Source organism: Heliangelus exortis, chromosome 29 (genome assembly GCF_036169615.1).
Source record: "Heliangelus exortis chromosome 29, bHelExo1.hap1, whole genome shotgun sequence".
NCBI classification, from domain to species: domain Eukaryota; kingdom Metazoa; phylum Chordata; class Aves; order Apodiformes; family Trochilidae; genus Heliangelus; species Heliangelus exortis.
In genome coordinates, this window is record NC_092450.1 from 3,331,934 (window position 1) to 3,350,253 (window position 18,320).

An 18,320-nucleotide genomic window follows, 5' to 3' on the forward strand; every position below is an offset into this window, starting at 1 on the left:
TTGGTTGGTGGGGAGTAGGGGGAGAGGGGCTATGGCGGCGCGGAGGCTGCTGAGGGGCGGGGGGGGCAGCACCTCCCTGCTCAGCTCTGAGCCTTCCTTCAGGTCCTCTCCCCTCTCCCTGGGGCCCTCGGAGCTGCTGCAGCGTCCTGGAGCTGCAGACTGCAGCCCGGGGGAAGACCCACGGTACCGGGACAAAGCCACGGGTGTTGGGGTGACACGAGTGACAGGAGGCTGAGCGTGAGCCAGGTGGGCAAGGAGGCCAAGGGCATCCAGGGCTGGATCAGGAACAGTCAGACAAGAGGCCATGGGATTAACCTCTGCTCCCCCCTCAGTTCACCGGGACCCCCCCCCCTCCTCCCCGGCAGCTGGAACCGAAACCGAAACCAAAACGCGCAGAGGGCGGAGCCGGAGCTGCCGCCTCTGCCCCCTCCCCACCTTGGGAAGAGCCCGAGAGACAAACAGAGGGATAAAGAACTTTATTGTAGGGAGGGAGGGACGGGTCCTCCCCCCATCACAGCTGACGGTAAAGTGCTCACCCTAAATAAGATACAGAGCTCGTATCTGCACTATAGAATATTTTATAAATTACACCGTGCAACCATTAACAAAATATACAAAGCCAACAGAAATGTAACTGAAGCCTGAGCATCCATTATCTAAACTCTAGTAGAAAGTAGCCTAAAGAAAACAGCATTTCACACTTCACACCTCAATCTGCAATGAAGTGTTCCTCCAACATTTTAGTTTGTTGTTTTTGTTTTTTTTTTTAATTTACAGAACACATGAACATTCTAAGTATGAAGGTACACAGAGAAGGAACCTGCTGTGTCCTGCCAGGTGTTCCAGATCAAAGCAGACAACCACACTGTGCTCAGAAATTTCACCTGCTATGGCACTTCATCCACATCCTTTCCTCTTCCTCATTCTAGAGTCAGCACGAGCCAAAAGGTACTCAAGAACAGTAAGCAGAAGTTCAGGTGGGGGAAAAAAACCACAAAGAGTTGTTTCAAGTTACAGAAAGATCTTTACCTGGTCCACAGCAGACAGTTGTATGGGTGTAGAGAGAGATGGGAGACACTGCAAAATAGTTCTACTGTATTTCAAAATAAACATTTCAGAGTATATCTTCCTCAATCTATAAAAATAGGTTTAAAACAAAAATGGTATGATACATTTTTTTTTTTTCTTCAATTATTTTAATGGTATCTTATCTCTAAGAGTATTGTCTTTTAAAAAAATTACCCCTACTGATCACCTGGTCAGTCACAATACTGAGACTGCTTCAACTACACTGTGGCAAAATTAGTTTGAAGCAGCAGGTACAAAATATTTCCAAATCAATGTTCTGACTGCAGCAAGGAAAAAAAGTTTGTGGAAAAAAAAAAAATCCAACCACACCACAGCCAACACTGCTGCCACCTTCAGAGGACTGGACTCAGGAAGGTTATGTCTGGACACAGCACTGCAGGTTGCTCATTTCCCATCATTCTTCAGAATCAAATCTCTCAGCACATTCAGAAGAATTTTTATCTTTCCAAATTAAAGATGGGCATCTAGAGCCAGATCTTGTGAGAAAAATGAACCCTACAGCTGAGTCTGTGGAAAGATGGGAGCAGGCAGAACCATCACAGGAGACTCTGCACTGAAAACTGTTCAAGTTGATGCATTTTCCAAAGTATAAAGTAAGTCACACAACCCCTGTTTCAAGCACTCTTCCCATTCCTAAACATTATCAGAATCTGTAGTCCAACTCAGGTCTGAGTTTCTACACATTTTTCACTTCTATGTGGTATTAACAGAGGAGGTTTGAAAACAGAAAATACTGAAAAAGAGTGGTTAGATTTTTAAACAGTTTTTACAAAGAGCCAGGAAAGATTCTTAGCAAGGCCTTTCCTTTGCTTTCAATCTTTAACAAATTAATTATTTTATGCAATTTTAAGCTGTGTTTTCTTGATAGAGATGTTTTGCTCTACCACTACTAGAGATGGTTCAGTTGCTGCTGGTTCATTCTCCTGCTTCATTCTGTTAAAGAAACTCTGACTTTCCTGGTCCTCCTCAGTTTAAACAGTGGCCACACTTCCCAAAGTCCTTTGCTGGTTCAAGATGGCTTTCATGTGAGCAACTTTTTTTTCTTCTAAGAATCATTAGTAAGGTTTCAGTCTGCTACATTACTACCACACATTGGACAAACCAATTACTGAATCAGATTGTTAATTGTGGGTATCTCTAGTATTTTAGGCAAGACTACATTTTACAGCAGCATTTTACATGGGTTCCTATTCCAAAGCTTGTTATAAGTCAACAAAACAAGTTTCCAGCTGCCTACAAAAAAAAAAAAAAAGAAATCTAACACACAATAAAAAGGAAAGTTCTCATCTGGGTGAAAGTTTAAAGTAATTCTACAGGATTCCCTGATAAAAGGATTCAGTATGAAATTAGAGACTTGGAGACCACTAATTTAACTATGAGGTCCAATAACAGTTAACATTCTAGTCTCCAATTCAACAGAGGATGTGACAAGCACTGTTTGACCTTTCCATGAGAAAAACCTCAAAGAAAAGCCAAAGTTTTAGTCACATCTTCAACCAGGAAGCAGCCAAGCATCAGCCTGCTACTGTTGCAGTGTTTAATAAGAATTTACTCCCCCACTAACAAGGTTCAGCATTTCCTGCTGTACCAGTCACTGTTACTGATCTGAAGCAGTTCAGTTACCACTTGAACCATGTTGTTGTTGTGTTTCCTCAGCAGCTGCAAGTTTAGCTGCCTGTCACAGAACCCCATCTCACACAGACTGGAGAGAAGAGAGGCAGAATGCTCTTCAGTGGCTACAGGCTGCTGAAAACAAACAGAAGACAGGAAGAGGAGCTAGAAAAGAACAAAGTATTTTGGCCATCTGGCACAGTGCTCCTCCATTACACTGGAATATAACACAGAGGCCTTTTTGTCCACAGTTACCCTTTTTATATTCACTTTCCCTGTTTACTTAAGAATTATAACTCCTACATGAGAGAGGCTCCTCTCCCCATGGGATGGATTTTTCTATGTGATTGTAGGGCAGACAACTCCAAATGGATGCTATCAAGCTTAACATTTTACTGTTGCACAAAGTTCTGCACAGAACACTGACAAATTTATCAAACAGATCTATGACACCAAGGTTGGCATTTCATGAAACTCCTGCAGCAAACAGAAAAGCCATTTACCTGTTCTATGATGGGTGGTCCAGAAAATAATGCTTTGTAGGCAGAAGCAGCAACTGACAAAGCTCCTTTAACAAGTTCTCCTGCAATGCTGCTTCCTTGAGGGTATCTGCAGAGAAGTCAGGCATTACTTTAGCATCTGTAAAGTCAGGTGTTTCAAAAACTTTGTGGCTAACTTACAAAATCCCTATCTTAAGAAACCTGAGAATTTCCAGAAAAAAACCCCACAGAGTTTTTGAAGGATTCAGCTTGAGCTCTTCACACACTATGCCTGTCAATTCTGCATCCTTCATGTCTAAGTAAGAATTGAGATCATATGAAGAAAAAACTTGAAATAATTCAGAGTATGTCTATTTTAAGAAAGGAAATCTTTCTCCCAAATCCTAATTAAATGAAAACTGTGAAGTTAAAGCCTCAGCTTCAGTACCTTGGGTATTCTGAGCACTTCTGTTTGCTTGTCTGAAATCCAGAAGATCCTGGTCCATGGCTGTCTTCTCCACTGGGTTCTGTAAAAGGAAGGGGTACTATAATATCAACACTTCTAGTTCATGAGAAGCTGAAGAGATGCAACATGGACATAAATGGAAAGCAGTGAGATTTGGTCCAAATTTAATATTTTCAAGTGTAGTTGTCCAGATACAAAGTAGAAATTACAGGATTCTCACTGCAGTCAAAAGAAAAGAATTTCAGAACTGGCTGATGAGTCAGTAGGTGTTTTACATGACATGAACTGGCTGAGCTCCCAGTGACTGTAACAGCAGCTCAAACACACAGCTCATTAATTCCAGAGAGAGGTATTTTTCCAGATGTCAACAAATACTTCTTAGGGCTCTCTTACTAATTCTAATGAGTAGAAGCTCTTAGGTGATCCACAAAGCCAGTTATTTCTTTATTCAAATCTTCCACATGGTAAAATTTCAACATCTAGAGAAACAGCCACCACTACTTGGTACATTTCTGCTCTCCTCAGGGATAACAAGACATCAAATTCAATCCTGGGCAAAAGGAATAACAACTGTGGGTGCTCTTTTCATTAAGCACTGCCAGTACCTTCTCTTATTTGGTTATGAGGAGTGCAGGAGCTGTTCTCTGCAGCTGGCATGTTTGGTTCTTGGAAGATAGGATTCTGAAGAGATGCAAGATTCCTGAGAAGGTAAGGAGAGAAAAAGAAAGCTTTTACTACTTTAATTCTACATGTAGACATGTAATTAAATCAATGTCAACAGATTAAAGAAAAAGCTTCAACATGCTCCCTTCTTCCTCCTCTCATACTCACCAGGTCAGCAAGTACCAGATGAGCTTTACAGAAAGCTGAAGGATTTAGGACTTTCACTCCATTATGTGACAAAACTCTCAATGCTACAGTTTGTTTGGCCACTGAACACCCCCCTGCAGTCTCCACAGCAACACTACCAAACACTTCATTCTGCTCCAAGCAGCACCCCTACCTCTGTGTCTGTGGCAGGATGTCCACAATCTCTGGGGTTAATGGTGCCACAGACAGTGTTTGTGAGGTTGTGAAAATGTCACTGACACTGTGGCTCTGTGGCTGATTTCCCCCTTCTGGAGTCTCTGCTCCTGTTTCAGGTTCTGTCTTTTCCAAACTGGGCTGAGACAGAGCTGAGCTATACATGGACTCCCCTAAGGGACGACTGGTGTCAAAGCACTCAGGGAGAATGATGATGTAATCTTCTGATGAAGCAGAAGAGCCTTGGCTTTGAATATCATCTTTATCATCCTCTTCATCCAAATTGCTGGTATCACTACAGGAGTTTGTTCTCTCAGAGACTGGAAGGTGACCTAACAGGAAAAAAAAAAAAAAAAAGTGTTAAGGAAGTGTCCATTTTGCATGGACAGCAAAGACATTGTCCAAGATACAAATTCAGAAACAACCTTTCTGCTGATATGGTTTTCTTTGTCTCTTGGGGGAAGGTGGTGAGAAAGAGTAACAGATCTGTTAAGCCCATGCACATCAGCTGCTAATATTCCTGTTTATAATACAAACAGCACTAAGAGCTCCACTGAGAATTAAACAGGATGCTTCAGCTCCTAAATTCCAGGCCTCAGAATATTGAAAGCTCTGACTTCAAGCTGCATGTGCTGAACAAGGAAACACCAGAAATGTACCTGAACACCCCATTGGAACCTTTTTGTCTCAATTTCACTTTTTTTTTTTTTAAGCAGATGTTAAACTAGCTGCTTGTTCAGAGTACTAGTATCCATTTTCTGATGCAATGATTCTTCTGATCCAGTGAGGATCAATTTTCTGGAACAGAGTCAGATCTTCTTAGATTTGATTTTTTTGTAGCCCTTATTACAGATCTATCTTTCATTCAAACCTACTTTTTACTTACCACAGTGATTTTCTGTCACTGCTTCTGACAGTTGCATCTTTGCTTCATTTTTGGGAGTGGAATTAGTTTTTATCCTAGGAGATTCTTCATTTATCATATTGCAGCTGGGGGTGTCTTGCAATGTTTGTGAAGAGTCTAATAAAACAATCAGGAAAAAAAAATGTATCAAAAAAAGGTATTGCAATGCAGAGCAATTTGTAGGCCATGGCTTGCTTTTTTTTGCAGACATTGAAGTCAGCTAAAGACAGGACTTACTCTGGAGGATTTTCTTTTTTTGGGGGGGTTTATGGTCAGGTGCAGCATCCAGGGTGAGAGAACGAATTACAGTTTCACAGACAAACTGAGTCCCACTCATATCTTCTTCACCTTCCTCCTGGTTCAGTGGATGTTCAGCTTTCACTTTCATCATGCAAGTATCTGCAGGAAAGCAGGATTCTGACATGCCTTGGAAAGGAAAAAACCAGATTATTTTAACACCACCACAAGGAGATATAAGGCTATGAAGAGCTATTGAAGCAAACCAAGGCTAGTGTTGATTCTGCCTGTTAATTCTTTTTAAAAATTGAAGGATGTTGGAATTCAGTTCAAGCTGAATGTGGAAACAGTTGGGAAATACTGGGGCCATACATGGAGTGTTTGGGTCTCACAGTTCTAGCAGTCAGACAAATCAAAAGCAGCTTTAACAGTTCTGAATTCTACATTTACCATGCCCCAACCTCTGCAATCAGGAATTAGTGTCAGATTTAGGAGCCAAACAACTGTGGGTTTTTTTCCCCACAGCTGAAGAGTTCTTTTCAGACATCAAGCCTGCTGCCCTCACAAGTTACTGTATCCTCCTCCTCCTCCTCCTCTCCCCCCCAGCCTCCCCACAATTACTGCTTACCAGGCACTGGTTTAAATCCACTTCCCTCATTCTCCTCCTCTATCTGACCTAAGCCAGGTTTCTCCAGCAAGGGATTATCATATGGCAAAGGGGACATGCATGGAGTCATATCTGAAAAACAAAAGGTGGCAAAGATAATTGCCAGTAAAGGTAACTGGCATTTTCCTTCCTCCAGGAGACAACTTTCTAAGAAGTTATCCTTTTTTTAAGGGATATTCTCCAAAGACTGAAAAATACTTTTCTTACAAGATACTACAGTGAAATAAAAAACTGGCTTTGCACTACACAGGCACTGACTGAGGAAAGAAATCAGCTGTCTGGAATCTTATGGTCTTGGGAAGTGAAGCTGAAAAAACCCAAGGAAAATAGAAAGGATACAAAGCACTATCAAATATCTCATCTATGACTGCAACAGGAATTAAAATTTAGACACAAGAACTGGGAAAACAAGAGCAAATAAGCCTTCAACTTTTCATTGGGTAAACAGTTAACTAAGAATGCTAGAGACAGCAGATAAAACATGAGAACCTTACCCACAGGAGTATTGTGTGGCACTCGCTCCAATTCCTGCACAATATTAATGTCTAACAGCTCAAAGGACAGCAAATCCTACAGAGAAACACCACACAGATCTTATCAGCAAGCCTCAAAATGGAACCTTCCACTGTACTTCCCAGAATCAGATCCCATTTCCTTACAAGTCAGATTACTCCACTTTTAGTTATTCAAGAGGATCTCAGACACAGGCCAGGTTTCCCATAGCACAGATCTGTGTCATAGCACATGGCACCCAAATTAGGGCAGCAAAAGATAAATACTTCCTTGTCAGGGCCACAGAAACACCCAAGTCTGTGATTCTTAGGCTGTCCTGCACATATTTTCCACAAAGTGACATAAAATGCAATATACTCTTCCTGATAATCAAGTGGCTATTTTAGAGCTCAGCAGCTTTTTATTATTATTTTATTATGGCTGTAAAGATACCAAACCCAAGATGATTTGTTTTCTTTCTAGCTGAGTTTTAGAACTTCACCTGTGCAGTGAGGAGATCAACAGATGGGATATAAAATTCTCTCTCACTTGGCAGATTTTTGATCTTTAAAGGAACAGCTGGCAGAGGTATTTCAGTCTGCTCAATGATTTCACCCATTAGTTGAGCACTTGCTTCAGTCTTTAAGGAAGCATCCTGCAAAAGAAAAAAAACCACAAATTATGTTCCAGAAACCCCTTAAGCAGGCAGCCACAAATAATTACATAAAATGTCAAGTCTGAATATTGTGTATAAGAAAAAGTAATTTGAAAAGATACATAATTCAAGTCATTTTAGAGCCAAAAGGACAAGATCTAACAAAGAGAAACCCTGCAGTGTTTCAGTTCAACCAAAGAATCAGACAAATAGCTGCAAGAGGCTGATAATTGCTGCCATGCCCAAACACTGTCTGAGTTACTTGCCTGCTTGGTGCTGGAAGCTGCATCTTTCTGAGAGGAGTCAGAATCCTTCCAGTTTTCTACACAGTCAGTAGCTGGGGAGGGATCTACAACAATACTGCACCAGATCCTGGGCCCAAACTGTTCCCCTTTGTGTGAGAGTCTCCAGTGAGAGGTGTATGTTCCTTCTATGTTGGGGGCTACAAACTCCACTGAAACAGTTCCCACTTGGCCTGATGGGAGGGATGGCACCAACACATCTTTTTTTTCAGAAGATGCCAAGGTCAGATTTCCCCACATAAGTTTCAGCTGAAATACACAACAGAAAAAGCAAAAAGCAAATTTCACAAGCTGCTCTGCTGAAAGGCACGGAGAGCAGAGGCTGCTGATAAACATTCTCACATCAGTCACTACCAAGACAAAGGAAGAAGATGCCCCCAGCTCCCAACATTAACACAATCACTCACAGAATGCTTTGTAAAGCCAGAAAAGAACCATATGAGTTGCCAGCAGGGTTGAACCATCATATTATAAAAGCACAGGAAGATATGTACAGCAATATTAATCTTGATTGCCCTCCTCCCAGAGTATGCAGTTGTAAAGAATACTTAAGACAGTTTATTGTCCCAGAATTCCCAGTTTGTGAACTAGCAGGGCAATGGAAATCCAAACAGAGAGAAAACAGGTTCAGTCAGAACTACTTGGGTGTGTAAAAGTAACAGCAAAGGAAGGAAACCTTTGTGTCTGAGCCCCATTCCACATTTCCAGTATTCTTCATCCGCCAGTGTTTGATAAATTTTGTTCCTGGTTGCAAGTGGGTCCCATCTGGCAAATTCTCATCCACAAATACTGCACTTAGCATTGGGACAATTGTCTGGAAGGGTTGACTGGGACTCCTGGGGCTGAGGGGATGGAAACAAAAAAAAAAAAATACACTGAAAAGCCTTCAAAACTGAGGAAGTCAGTCAGCTGCTGTATCACTGGCTAAAAATGGCTGTCTAGTGAGCCTCAAAGAAACAAACAAAGAAATGAAAAAAAAGCACTGAACATAAGCACATGAAATGTACTTGACCTTATGTAGAGACCCAGCATAACAGAGCAGAAAGATACAAAGTGGTGTAAACACTGGCAGTCAGTTTTATGTTTTATCTGCATGCACATGTAATATGTAACACCAGGCACTCCCCTTCCTCCTGTGCCTATGTAAATCTGTAGATTTCAGGTAATAATCACTTGCTTTTTTTCTTCTGCTGCTCTCTTCCCAAGTAAAACCAGCTGAAACACTCCACCTTGCAAATCCTCTTTAGACAAAATTCTCACAGGGTCCAACACTAACTCAGCAATTTCTTCACCTTTCTCCTGTTACTTTCCCCTCTCTGTCACCATCAACAGCACACAACTAAAAAATGCTCAGCTAAAAATGTCTCTTACAGGAAGGTACCAGGTTGCAGACTATCAGATTTCTGAGTAGCTGGCCCACTGGTTTCCAACACATGGACAGAGTTCCACAGATGTATTTTCCTGTGCAATTTCAGCTGCTTTTTGAGCTCTCGGACCTCTGCCTTCCTCTGCTTCTTCTCTGCTCGTAATCTTTGCTTTTCTGCCTTCAGAAATCTTTTGTCCATCTGTTTCTGGAGCCTGCAGAGAGAAAGCCACTTTGTTAAACACAGGAAAATTATCAGAATTTAGCTTTAGCCAACAGTCTTTAGTCTCAAGAGGGAACACTCCAGGCAATGTCTGGTGCTTGCAGACTGAATGACTTCAAAATGAAAACTTTGTAGCTGCTTCTGAAGATATTTTGAGTGGCCTCAGCTAAAAAGCAAACTTAAGGGCAGATTAGAAGATGCTCAATGGAAAAGCAAGCTCTCAAAGTTTGCCACCCACCTATGATAAAATTCTGTCTTTCCACTTTGTTATTAAAAAGCTGCAAGATTTGTGACTTAAGCCATTTAGGAGTATACAGCTATTTTCAGACAGTTGCAATAAAAGTTTGTTTTCCATTTCTTGTCGTCTCTAAATCTAAACCAATATTTGAACACCAACCCTAATGCAGGTGTTTGCACTCCCTATCAGGATCATCTTCTCAGGTACTGGCAGGTCCCAGCACTCACCTCACTTGCTCCAGTGTAGCAGGCAGGCGAGGGGAAAGCTCTGCCAGGCTGCAGTTCTCAGGAACACACAGCACAGGTCTCCTCAGCTTTAGCAGGACATGATTAGGATCATGAGCATATGTCCCTGCTTCACACTGCTCACAAATATTGTAGGCTGGACAAAGGCTGCAAAGGAGAAAAGGAAAGTTACCAAAAGGCAAAGAATTAATGCACTGAAAGATAATTAATCCTGCAGAGATTTCTGCAGACAAACAGCTCTGTCATGCTACCCTTGTAAAGAGAGAAACAAAAGGTGGTTCTCTTGCTTGTGCATCAATATTTGGAGTCACCTGGAATCTCTCTCTTGTTGGCAAAACTGCAACACAGCTCTCACTTCCCTCTTGAATACACATTTTTTATTAATGATGCTTCTTTCAGCATAAGTGACCAACAATTGCTGCTATAGAGGATAAAGAGGGAATTCAATACTGAAATTCAATGCCAATAAAGCATCACACATGAAAATAAAAGTGTTACATTAACTGAAATATTCAGGGATGCAAAGCAGATTGTTTCTGCAGGAAGAGGATGAGTAAAAATCTCTCAGGATGAGTAAAAATCCCTCAGGATGAGTAAAAATCCCTCAGGATGAGTAAAAATCCCTCAGGATGAGTAAAAATCCCTCAGGATGAGTAAAAATCCCTCAGGATATTCTACCTGCACTGGTAGCGAACCCCAACGATCTGGGCCTGGCAGCTGCAGCAGGAGATCAGCCAATCACACTGCTTGTCATTTCCTGGTTGAGCCTCTGAAGTTGAAGGTGCAGCTGTAACAGAGCTGTCAGAAAAATCTGGAGGCAGATTGTGATGAACAAGCTTCTCATACAGCTTCTGTTCCAGCTTCTCAACAGTTTCCTTAACTACTTGTTCCCTGAACTGGAAAAAAAAAATAAAGAAGTCCTGGGTGAGACCCACCTAGGAAGCTCTGAAAGCTGAATTAAATTGTCCCAAAGCCTCCCAAAGCACAAGTCATAAAGCAGCTTGGAATCCACTTCCCTTCCCCTCCAGTACATTCCAGATGAAATTAAACAAGTATCATACTCCTCAAGGAAGAATTGTGTTTTAGAAAATTCCAGCCCATAGGTTTTAACAACACAAAGTTAAAATAATATATTTGTATTTACAATATCAAGGTTCTTCCATAACCTGGCACAAAGTGAAGTCTTTGAGACATTTAACACAACTCCCAACAAATCCCTCAAGTCTCAACATCATAAAGTCCTGATTTTGTCCCCCAGGGATATCTTGCATACAACCATTTAGCTCTTCAGTTTGCATAAAGAGGCAGCAAAGGAAGGGAGATGGTAGGAGACAACCAAAAAAAAAAGCTTACAGATAAATGCTTATACTACTGTGCCACTACTTTTTAGTTTTGAGAAGTCACTTGCTAATTAATTCTTAGCATTCATATCTAACTACTTGTCAGTTTATTAGCTGCTCCAAACAAGTTAACACCCACATTAATTAATCTATAGGTTATACTCATTGGCATCCTTCAAGTATTTTCTTGAACTGACCAATCATGAAGAGCAAGATCATCAAGTGCTATGCTTCAAATCTCAGGAAGGTCTAAATATCATCCTTCTGAAAGTGGACAGAGCCTCCAGCAGCAACATCATGTTCCATGCTCTGCCTCCTGCCATGAGGATTCATGCACAGGAGCTACTTAAAAACTCACTCAGATCAAACAAGTCCATAAAACAAATAATTCACTTCTGACAAGAAGGAGCATGTATCAATTTTTTTAAGCTAACACCTACACTTTACAGTCAGACAGACACCTACTTCCATTTCTCCTTAAAATTAACACAGTTGGATGCCTAAATGCCTTTGCAGATCCTGGTCACAAATGCTGAGACCCAGTGGGATCAGATCAGCCAGGCATCACACTTACCTTTTCACCCACACCTCCTATGTGTTCCTTTAAGAAAACTAAAATTTAGAAGAAAACAAACTTACTGTTTCCAAGTAGCTAGTAAACCATTCTGGAGGATTTTCATTTGTTCTTCCTGTTCTAGTGTGATTTAAGTTTTGCTGGGGAAAAAACCAAAACAAAACAAGCTCATGTCACAAAATTATGTCACAAACCTTGAGTATGCTGAGCAGCAAAAAAGCCTCAATACAACAACTTAACCACTTTCCAATAGCTCTCTATTGTCTTAAAAAATAAAAAATCCAAATTCTTCAGAAAGCAGTGGAAAAACAACACAAGGAAGCCACAGACACTTTTCCTGAAAATTTTGTCTTATTAGCATTTGAGTGTAATTAGACAAAGCCAAGGGAATCAGCTCAACAAGAAGTCAGCAGGTGCCAATCAGGGCTTCAGGACACCAATTGCTTCATTTATCAAAATACTTATGAATGATCAGTATGAAAGAATCTGTATTTTTAAATACAGTATCAAAACATCCTTTAAGACATTCAAAGAATTTTGCAAGCTTCAGCAGGTGCCGATAGCTGAAAATGAAGAGTAACTTCTTACCTCATCTTTTATGTATGGGTAGACATAACAATCAGTATATAAATAACATTTATTAATTCTTTGTTGTCATTAATATATAATCCAGCTCTGCATCCTACCTGAATTTCCTGCTCCTTGTCACTTTTTAAGTCTTCTGACCCTTCAGCTAGAACGGAATAAGGTGAGAAAAGTTTCTTCTCGTCTTTAAGTGCCAACTTTTCTGTCATATTTTTTTCATGAGGTTGCACAGAAGGAAGGGATGAAGTTTCTTTCAGAGCAGAGTTTTCTTCATACACATTCATCTGAAGCTGATTTCCTTGTTTAACTGCAATCTAAATAAACAGTACATGCATACACCAGATTTACTCCACTCACAACCAAAATTGTGCAACAACAGAGCACTACACTGAGACACTGGGGAAAACTAAGACACAAAAAGGGAAAAAAAAATCAGTGAAATGCCAAGGTGCAGGCAGCTGACAGTTTACTCTGCCTTTCTTAAATATCTGTTACCAATATATTTAAGAAAAAGCTTATTGGAAGGTTAATTTTGCACATATTCTGCAGGAATGTTCCCATCTGCAATAAAGCTGTTCATAGGAGGCAGTAAGCAACAGAGATTCTGTCCAGGAACTTAAGTAATCTTAAGTTATTATTATTTTCAAATTATCAGATTTGAAATTCAGACCATGAACAAAAAATTCTGAAAGCTTTAGTATTATACAACTGAAATTTACAGGAATGTATTTCTAACATTGTCTAAATAAGAGTAACTGCTTATAAAGTAATTAGCTGTTAACACCAATTAAAGTTTTAATGGCAGAGAGTACAACATTAGAGTCAACATGAAAAGATTTTTACTGGGCACTGAGGGGTTTCTCTTATCTCCAAATGTGGGATTACTGTTTAAGTGTCTGAAAAAAAACCAGCCTTTCAACCAAGGAATCTGTGGCTCAAGGTCCTGACCAACAACTGCATATTTCACTGATTTATACAAATAAAGATTAACCTGGCTGGAAGGAAATTGTAGCAAAGCATTCAAACTCGAGTCCAAAGCTAGAAAATAAATGTGTTCTGCTTTCCATGGGCTAAGCAGTGCTGGTTTTGTGTTGGTTTTTTTTTTCCTCAGCTACACCAATTTTAATTGAAGATTAATATACTGAAAAAAAAGTCAAAGAACATTTACCTTCAGAGCTTCTTCATATTCCTCTACAGAAAAAAGAAAAGAGATGTGAATTTTCCTTGTCTCAAGCAACAGATATAAGTTTAGCATGCAGTATTTTACACCTAGGTGTGTCTCCTATACATTCTGTAAATTATTTTAAGACCCTGCTACAGAATGAAGTTGTATAAACAGCAACAAGCAAACATTTTTCACAGCCTAGAGTCTTAACATTGCATTAATTTAGTAATTTCCAGGTTTTTCCTATGGATCAAAACCTCCCTTTGAGAAGAATTCGATGCCCAACCATATACAAAATTTAAAAAAAAAATCAAATATTCCCAACTACTTCTTCAAAACCATGCAAAAGTCAGGGTCACCTGAATGATTTCACTTCAGTAAAGCAGCAACTCACCTTTGCTATTCACAGAGACCTGCAAAGAGAAACAATGGTAATAATTAGACACTGACAGATTTTTGTGATTTTCTTAAAAACAAAATGCTTTCAGAATAAATGTACTTTTATTCAGAGTATAAAAAAAACCCCACTGCTGGAGATTTTTGTTATTGTTGCAATGTTTAATCATTAATCAATGTTGTGGTGTTCTGGAGCAGACCCTGTTCTTTTTTAGCTTTACAGGATAAACAGGAATTTGGCACCTCCTGCCCTCCAGAACTGGTGTGGGCTCATCTGCTGGAGGCAAACTGGTACCAGTACCACTGGGTTTGCTACACTAAAGCACAGAGCTTGGCCCCAGCTGCAACATCAAACACTGACCTGTTGCCATGACTTAGACACAAACCAAGTCCACCATCTTCTACAGGTTTTATTTATATTATTTATTATTATTATACATTATTATTTTTTATTTATTGGTTTTGTAGATGGAACTTACTGACACAAGGAGCTATTTAATCACTGCAGCAGTGCACAATTCTGAACATTTATTCTAATAGCATCTGAAAAAGATCCTTAACAGCTGCATCTCTATATTTGGATATCTATAAGCTGGAAAATAAGGGGAGGCCATTTCCCTGAAATGTTTCTGGAAGCATTCCCCTTAGAGAAAACCAAACCAGCAACTCAAAATGCCCATGTCTGCCATTTAGTAGAGCTACAAATCAAGTAGTGGAACAGAGATCCTAAAGGTTATTTTCTGTTCCCAAGCTACACACTCCAGATAAACAGAAATAACATCAGAGGGCGAGGTTATGCCAAGCAGGAAGTTACTCAACAAGGACAACTAAAAGTAACCAATTTGTTTTTTGAGTCAGTAATCTGCTTGGAGATTATAGCACATGCTTAAAACCAGCAGAGGATTTGAGTACACCAGATCACCAAAGGAAATGCACTGACATGAGGGGACCTACATTTTTCAGAGGAAAGAGTACAGATTGAAGAGAAGGGATTTACTGGGGCTGCAGACACAAATAGCACCTTATTCCAGTAACATGAAAAAAAAGTCCCTCCACAGAAACATCTGCACACAAAGAACCACTGGTTGTTGATACAAGATGGGAAAAAGGCTTATAAAAATATTCTAAAAATATTTTAAAATAAGTATTTTATTTTACCACAAGATAAAAGCTGTTTTCTGATCAAAGGGGCAAAACCACCACCTCACAACAGACACTTTTGAAGGACTTCCTGTAAATTATCAAGAGGCAGAGAGGTCCCCACCAGTGACTTTTTGGTAGAGCTGTTGGGAGGGTGGGGGGTTATTTACCTCATCATTATCCTCATCAATGTATTTGATCTGAATGTTGTCCAGGTCAAATGAAACTTTCACCTGGAAGGAATGAAGAGGACAAAACCACAATAAGGGAGGACTGCAGATGCTCTCAGTTAATCATGATTATTAACAGGGAGAAATGGTTTAACCCTTCCACCCCCCTTCACAGTTTCTCAGTCAAAATAAACATTGCTTTACAAAACCCATTCTTCTGGAGCTGAACACCTCTCCTCACTGCCTTGCCTTCAGCTTTTACTAACCTTCTATAAAGAAAAAAAAAAAAAAAAAACAACAAAAAACCACATTCCTGTCACTTTTCACCTTCCCTGGTTAATGTTTATCCCAAAATAAATAACAATAGCCTTTCCATTTTAAGAGGAGCAGCTCAGGATTAACAAAATCAAACACTGCAACATACAAAGACTGAAGCCAAGCACCCAATGTTAATTTTTCCATTAAAAAGCACCAGAAAGAAAGCTCAAATAACCAAGTAGCCTTTTTTTTCCACAAATCTATTTGTGTTCTGAGAAGCTAAGATTAATTAAAATACTAACAAGTTCAAAGCAGCTCATTATTCTACTACTCCCTGGCTGAGGCACTGTGTATCTGAATATATCATTACATTAGAGAGATCAGAATTAAGGGAATAAAGCTGAGCAACTCTTTTGTAGTTTGTGTTAGCAGGGCAGAGCAAACAAAGCATAAATGAAGGTGGTTTATTTCTGTGCTGCCCAACAGCCTTTGAGGCCCAGGTGTGTTTTTGTATCACAATTTAGATTTTTCTAAACTGAAAAGCTGCTTTGAGACCCATTCTGCCTGGACACAGCCCTAGAAGGCAGCAGATGGCTGGGACTTGGGCAGCACCAGAACTGCACAATCCCTCCATTCTATAACCAGAGTACTACAGACAAGTTTTCCCAGTGAAATGCCCCAAATTAATTTTGAGAATGCAGCCAGAGAACCAGATCAAGAAGAATAAAGAAGAAACTGTGCTCTGTATTTACATTGCCACAGACTGATTCCCAAACACTCAGGCTAGAACCAGGGATCAGGTTATTCCTAATAAAACCCAGACACGATTAATAATACATTGAAACCCAGGAAAGGCACAGCTGAGCTGACACTGCCCTGAAAGACTCATTCACCCCACTTAGTGCAGAGACACCCAGTGGCAGGACCGTGGTTGGAACAGCGTGGCTGTAATGGAACACCACACCTTGAACAAACACTCCCTCAGACTACTCGAGATTAAGGGCAAGAGCAAGCTCACACAGCAATCTGCTTTCAGCTCTCATCCAAGGACGATTAGGAGGAGTTCAGAGATTCCCGCAGGGTCCTACTGCCACCAAGGATTTTAAACCTGACCTAGTGCCTCTTCTAGAAGGCTGAAATACAAGCGAGGGTGAGGCAGGGCTGATTTTGAATTTGAGTAATTCACAGTGCAAGAATGACCTGAAAGATACATTTGAGATCTGCTAGAAAAAAGAAAAAAAGCTACTGAGAGAAAACATATCAATGAGAAGCTCTCTTAGGATGCAACTTTGAGAGGAAGCTACAAAAAGCCAGGACGTTTGCTACATAATTAAATATATTAAAATAATAAAAATTACTTTTAATTTTTTTTTATTAAATAACATCATTGCAGTTTAAAGCCAAGGGAATCTTTACTGCCTAATTTCAACCTCAGCCAATACACCAACTTTCAATAGACAACACTGGAAATAAATATCAAAGAAAAAAAATCATTATACTTTGTGCAGGGCAGGGTTTGTGCATTGCCCAGCACCTGTCTGTGCATACAGGACCCATTACCAAAAAATGCTCCATCCGAACTACCAAAGCCAAGCCAAGAAATAAAAAAATAAAGTGACTCAGTCTCCCACACAGCAAAGAGAACTTTTCAGGGAAATGCTCTCTAAGCAGCTGCAGAGTGCTACTTTACCTTCTCTACATCAATGAGGCAAAGCAGGGGAACTCTGAGGCACAGACAGCACCAAAACCTGGCAGCCAGAATTGTGGAAAAGAGCAAAGCCCAGAGCTGAGGCCTCCTGCACACTCAGTAAAAGAAGCGCCCGCACCGAACAGGTTTTTTTCACCTCACTCCAAGCACATAACCCGAGTCAAAGTTCTTTCCAACCCCAGAAGACAAACCAGAACAGGCAGCGGAATAAACCCCTCCTTGTAACAAGCAGGGAAAGGGAGGACAGGGCTGAGGGAGCGCAGGGAGGAGCGCGGGGCCCTCAGGGAGGCTCCGACACCCCCAGCGCCTCAGCTCCCCTCAGGACGCGGGGCGGGAGGGGCAGCGCTCACCATGGCCTCCACATCCGCCCACGTCGTGTGCACCGAGTCCGACACCAGGAAGCTGAGGGTGTCCCCCCGGCAGGTGACACGGAGGGTGACCTGCGGCTCCATGCCGCGCTGCCCCGCACCCGCGCAGGGTCCCCGCAGCCGCCCCGAAGGCCCTAACATGGCGGAACGGAGGGGGACAGCCCCGTGTGCTCCGCGCGATATCATTGGCGGACCCGCCTGTCACTCATCGCTCCCCCGTCGCTGATTGGCTGCCGGGGGCGAGGGCGGGCGCTGTGCGACCACAACAACAAACACGGCCGGGAGCGCGCGGGAGGGGGGCGGAGCGAGCGCGCCGCCGGCTGACACGCACTTCCGGGTTACCGCGCTGCCACGCCCATGATACTCCGCCCCAGAGCCCGCGCCCTCCAATGAAACGCGTGCGCTGGAGTGACGTCGCAGGAGAAGAGCCAATCAGCTCTGCCCTTCCTTAGGCGGGGGAGGCAGCATCAGGTGGTAGAAAAGAGCGAATAAGAGAACCGTTCCTAGACCACGTGATGTGATCTGCGTGCGGGATTGGCTGCTTCCCCGCGCTACTTCCGGGTGGGAGAAAGGGCGCGTAAATGCGATTCCTCGGGGCGGCCCCGGAGCGCGGGCGGTGCCG

General features: G+C 41.5%; 1 protein-coding gene across 6 annotated transcripts; it reads right to left on the minus strand.

Annotated features, from left to right (window-relative positions):
* Positions 1-461: 461 nt before the first annotated feature.
* NBR1 (NBR1 autophagy cargo receptor) lies at positions 462-17,868 on the minus strand. 6 transcript variants are annotated; one of them, XM_071728224.1, is made up of 22 exons: positions 17,681-17,868; positions 15,365-15,427; positions 14,053-14,071; positions 13,662-13,684; positions 12,595-12,807; positions 11,974-12,048; positions 10,673-10,890; positions 9,977-10,141; positions 9,297-9,503; positions 8,602-8,767; positions 7,890-8,174; positions 7,471-7,623; positions 6,971-7,046; positions 6,438-6,548; positions 5,810-5,998; positions 5,555-5,689; positions 4,649-5,000; positions 4,251-4,345; positions 3,628-3,706; positions 3,204-3,309; positions 2,654-2,835; positions 462-1,596 (listed from the first exon to the last, which is right to left on the minus strand). In XM_071728224.1, the coding sequence occupies exons 1-21, from the start codon at positions 17,837-17,839 to the stop codon at positions 2,659-2,661; spliced, it is 3,066 nt and encodes a 1,021-aa protein (XP_071584325.1). In that variant the 5' UTR covers positions 17,840-17,868; the 3' UTR covers positions 462-1,596; positions 2,654-2,658. The 6 variants fall into 6 exon arrangements, with proteins under 6 accessions (XP_071584325.1, XP_071584324.1, XP_071584326.1 ...); XM_071728223.1 differs by having other exon boundaries at positions 462-2,322; XM_071728226.1 differs by having other exon boundaries at positions 1,174-1,596; positions 2,654-2,832.
* Between the last annotated feature and the right edge of the window lie 452 nt (positions 17,869-18,320).

Coding starts and splice junctions, on each gene's coding strand:
- NBR1 (XM_071728224.1), bottom strand. CDS start 17,839: ATGTTAGGGCCTTCGGGGCGGCTGCGGGGACCCTGCGCGGGTGCGGGG. Junction 12,808..13,661: donor AATATGAAGAAGCTCTGAAG/GTAAATGTTCTT, acceptor CTGTTTATTTAG/ATTGCAGTTAAACAAGGAAA. Junction 3,707..4,250: donor TCATAACCAAATAAGAGAAG/GTACTGGCAGTG, acceptor TTCCTTTTACAG/AACCCAGTGGAGAAGACAGC.